Source organism: Frankliniella occidentalis, unplaced genomic scaffold (assembly GCF_000697945.3).
Source record: "Frankliniella occidentalis isolate FOCC.00 unplaced genomic scaffold, Focc_3.1 Scaffold15, whole genome shotgun sequence".
In the NCBI taxonomy this organism is placed as follows: Eukaryota; Metazoa; Arthropoda; class Insecta; order Thysanoptera; family Thripidae; genus Frankliniella; species Frankliniella occidentalis.
This window is the reverse complement of record NW_026267145.1, coordinates 798,905-803,255: the sequence shown is the minus strand read 5'-3', so window position 1 is coordinate 803,255 and position 4,351 is coordinate 798,905. Positions and strand designations below refer to the sequence as shown.

Here is a 4,351-nt window from a genome sequence, read left to right as displayed (position 1 = left end):
GCCTTCTCCGGATTCCATTCATTCCAATTTTCTTTCTTTCCACCTCTCCCCCCCCCTCCCACACACCTCTTCACCTTCCTGTTTGTCTTCTGCTCCCCAGCTTCACCAGAATCCTTTTGTTTAAAACTCATAGCCTCCGAGTTCCCTCTAGGTTTTAATAACTAGTTTGCTGGTCTAATTGGTTCTCTTTTCCCCCTATCGAGAGTGAAAGCTAGCCTACATCTTAAACATTGACGTTGTGTGTATATTTCTGTTTGGTGTGAGTGTTTTGAGGTATCGTCGGCTGAAAATCGGTAGCCGCGACAAAACAACAACACGTTCTCGGATTAAAATGAATTCTGTCAACAGGCGCCGCTGTCCCTCTCCCAGAGCGTGGCGCAGCGCCTGTGCGGTCTCACCTCCCCTGGCGTCCGCTGCGTCGCCGCCGTTGCCGTTGGCCTCCGGGCGGGCCGGTCCCTGGGCCGCCTGGCCCACCTCTGCGAAGGCTGCATCCTGCAACAGGCCGAGACAAAAGGGCGGTGGGTGAGTGTTTGAGAGCATAGAGCGAGGAGGCGGGGGAAGCACTATCGCAGCCGGCCGGACGTGCGGAAGAACAAGAGGTAAAACTTTGACAACGCAAACAGCATAGTACAGTACAGCGGAGCGCGCCTCGCCGCGGCTCTCACGGGCAAACAGTGCTGGGCGGGGCGGGGCGGGGCGGGCGAGGCGGGGCGGGCGAGACGCGCGTGGCAGCCGGAGCGAGCGGCACGGGATCAGTGCTCCCGGCCCCTTGAGGGCCCGAGCCCCCGGCATCATTACCGACATCCGACGAATCGCAGAAACATCACGGCTGACTTAACTCGGAGCGGCGAGGGGATACACTAAGGCAGGGGGGGGGGGGTGCAGCCGCACTACGCCGTGGCGCTGCTGCCGGCGGCCGGAGATATTTATTGTTTGCCGTATGGACTAACAAAAGGGAGGGATGATAATCCGAGGAAGAAGGGAGAGGTTGTCGGATGGAGAGAGAGAGAGAGAAAGAGATAGAGAGAGAGAGGAGCCGTCGTGCCCAGCTTAGGCCCCCGCCCTGGCCGGTGATGAACGAGAGAGCCGCGTGTCCGAGAGCTCTCTGCTCTCTGAGCTAGACGCTCCGTTACAGTCGCGTTTAATTACAACAACAACAACAGCAACAACGACGACGACGACGTTCGTGGAGGGGCTCAGATTTCTCCATTAGCGGGCAGTGGCGGACGGGCGGAACAAAAACAGAGAGCGGCCGGCGCCGCCACCCCATCCATCGGGCGTCCATGCGCCTGCCGCCACCGCGGCCGGGGAGCCTCGCGGGGAGCCCCCTCCCTCGGGAGCGCCTGCGGACCGGCGGGTAGGCAGCCGGCGCGCGGGAGTGCGGCGCGGGCCGGGGCGCTGCCTACCCGCCGGGCGCTCGAGGCCGCCGCGCCGGCCGGACAGGGGGGGCTAACTAGGAGGAGGAAGGAGGACGACGACGACGCGAATCTGAAAAATAAGTCATGAAATATTCAGCAGCCGAGGAGGAGGACGCGCGGTGGACATGTGGAGGCGCTGAGGGGTCGGTGCGGGCGTAACAATGTGTGAGGCGTGTTGTTGGTCTGGCGCCTTCCTGATGGCTAATTCGACGTGCAGCGTACAGAAATAACGAGGCAGAGCGCCGCCATGGAATCAGAAATCGCTTTGCGGCAGACGGAGGTTCGCGCTGGGCGGCTCGAGCTGGGCGCACGGGCGCGGCGGTGCCACACACACAGCCACGGTACATACACAGCGGCGTGCATTCGTTATCCCGGTCCCGGAGCAGCCAGACGCACTACCGGAGGAAAGAAAAGTGGGCAGGAGGAGAGGGAGAGGGGGGGGGGGGGGGGAGAGTGCATGCGGCAAGTCTGGGCGACGCGCTCTCTTATTCATGCGCCATGCAGGCGGCGCACTCGGCCGGCGCACTCACACACGGCACACTCGGGCGCGCTCGGGGAACCGGGGGGGAACAAACAACAAACAAACCGGAAACACAATGTCGGGGAGGCTGTGAAAGAGGTAAGCCGAACAGACCTAAAGTAAACAAAGAACAACAGAAAAAATCGACAACAAAACCACCATTATTGTAAGGTACATAACAGTGTACCACAAATTCCCTTGCATCATGCGATAACAGGGGGTCGCCTCACCCCGCCGGCACCCCCTCCCTACTCCCCTGCCGCACATAGTCGGGGCGCTACTGTTTTACATAAGCAGTCCGTGTACGTAAACGCTTTAGCCGATTGCCCGAGGGCTGCCCAACTGGATACAATCGTGTCCCGAATATAGTGGATTACCTTATTGGATTTCCACAGTACACTGTGAAAAAACAACAACGTAGGTTTCTCACCAAAACGTTTAACAGAGACGATGAAAAGTCAAACACTATCAGACGCAAGGGACCAATAACTCCCTTTTGATACATGATTCCCGAAATATTTGATTCCCAGTGATTCCTGTCCGCTTACACTTATTCCTTATTAGGGTTTCTATTGGTATAAAACGCTTATTACGACTATTTTGTACCTGTTCCATTAGTTTCCCGCTTATTTTAATCGATTTCTGATGATTTCGATCAATTTTTATCCAGATGTTTCCCGTCAGGTGTACACATGATTCCCGGAATTCTTGCCCCTTCGATCAGACGTAACAAGTCAGACACTGTCGGCTGTGCTTCCTTCGACGAGGAAATCGTAAATGTCGTAATTCAAAATTGCAATTTTTTAAAAAATGTTCACAGTGTATTCCCGCAGAATGTTTTTTTTTGCGAAGGCCGGGTAAACTGGCTCACCGCGTGGTGGGCGGGAAACTTTGGACAACTGCCAAAGATCTCCCACTTAAATAATGACAAGACGCCAAGAACTAGACCGAATAAGAAAACACTCGATGTCCATAAATTTACCCATAATTGTCGGTAATCTACGGCCATAGCAAGACTATCGGCTTAATCTAATATTGGATTCCAATATTTATTTTAATGTTACAATGTTAGTTGAGGAATGGGGGTCGCCGGGGCTTTGGAGACAATATGGACTTGGACGCAGAAGCCTGCGAAAGGGGTGGGCCAACGCTTCGCGCTTCGCGTCGCCTCCGCCTCGGCGCGTCCCCCGGGGCGCCAGGGCGGTGGGGCCGCCAGCCCGGGGCTTTAATGGGATTGCCGGTGTACTTCGCCGGATCAAGTGGAATGATCCAAGTCGGCCACCCATAGCGTCTCCCCTCCCCGAGGACATGCGGGGGCGCCCGCCTGCGTCACGAATGGGGTTCTGGGTTTGTGGTTCTAGTTCTATAGGTCCTTCCGGACACTTCCTCAGCTTCCTGAGACCAGGGATAGGGCGGCGGGGGAGGCGGGGACGGGCGAGGGGGCGACAGCGCGGCGCGCCCGGCTCGCTAGGACAATGGCCAGGGTCGGGTGGCGCGCGGTGATGCCTGAGGTACCCGCCAGAGCACCGCGCCACTCCGACAACATTGTCGTGGGGCACGCAAAGAGAGATGAGGGAGGGGGTGGGGGTGCCCTGGAGCAGCGGGCGCCAGCAGGAGCAACAAACTGAGGCTGGCCGCGCTGTCGCCACCTCGTCCGCATCCCGCGGGGCGATCCGTCTGTCGACGCGCCTTCCCCCGCTCCGCCCCGCCCCGCAGCTCAGCCAGCCCCGCCTCGCAGTGCCACAGTGGGGCGGTGGGGCGGCGCCGGGGGGAGTGGTACTCGCGCCGCGCCGCGCCACGCCACGCATCAGCATGTATTTATAGTTTGGCGCGAGTTGTGTGCGGGGTATAGGGGGGGGGTGAGGGTGGTCTCTTATTGGACCCCCCGCAGAGGGAGGACCTTCCTTGTGAAGGCGCAGAGGCCCCCACTAAGGGATGCCCGTCATCAGGCGTGTCCCCGGGGCACACCCGGCCCGGGCCTCTGGGCCCTCTGCGCCGGGCTCGGCGACATCTTAGCGCGTCAAGCGGCTCATCCGAGCGGTGGGCCCCGCGGCCCCGGCGAGGGCCCCGCCCGGGCCGTCCCTGGTGGGCCCCCAACCCCTTCCCCCCACCTCTCCTCCCTCTTATTTTACTCAGACTATCAATCATGACGGCTCACTCCCCCCCTTTCCTGTCCGCTTACACTTATTCCTCAGGTTTTCTATTGGTATAAAACGCTAATTACGACTATTTTGTACCAGTTCCATTAGTTTCCCGCTTAGTTTAATCGATTTCTGTTGATTTCGATCAATTTTTATCCAGATGTTTCCCGTCAGGTTTACACATGATTCCCGGAATTCTTGCCCCCTCGATCAGATGTAACAAGTCAGACACTGTCGGCTGTGCTTCCTTCGACGAGAAAGAATGAGGCGTC

At 58.3% G+C, this 4,351-nt stretch overlaps 1 protein-coding gene across 1 annotated transcript in view; it reads right to left on the bottom strand.

Moving 5' to 3' along the window:
- LOC113217036 (adenylyl cyclase 78C-like) overlaps positions 1 to 4,351 on the bottom strand; it is an 87,658-nt gene that overhangs the window by 36,953 nt on the left and 46,354 nt on the right. The window contains exon 3 of the mRNA XM_052264010.1: positions 399 to 492. Within this exon, the coding sequence (XP_052119970.1) occupies positions 399 to 492 (94 nt within the window). The remainder of the gene's footprint in view (positions 1 to 398; positions 493 to 4,351) is intronic.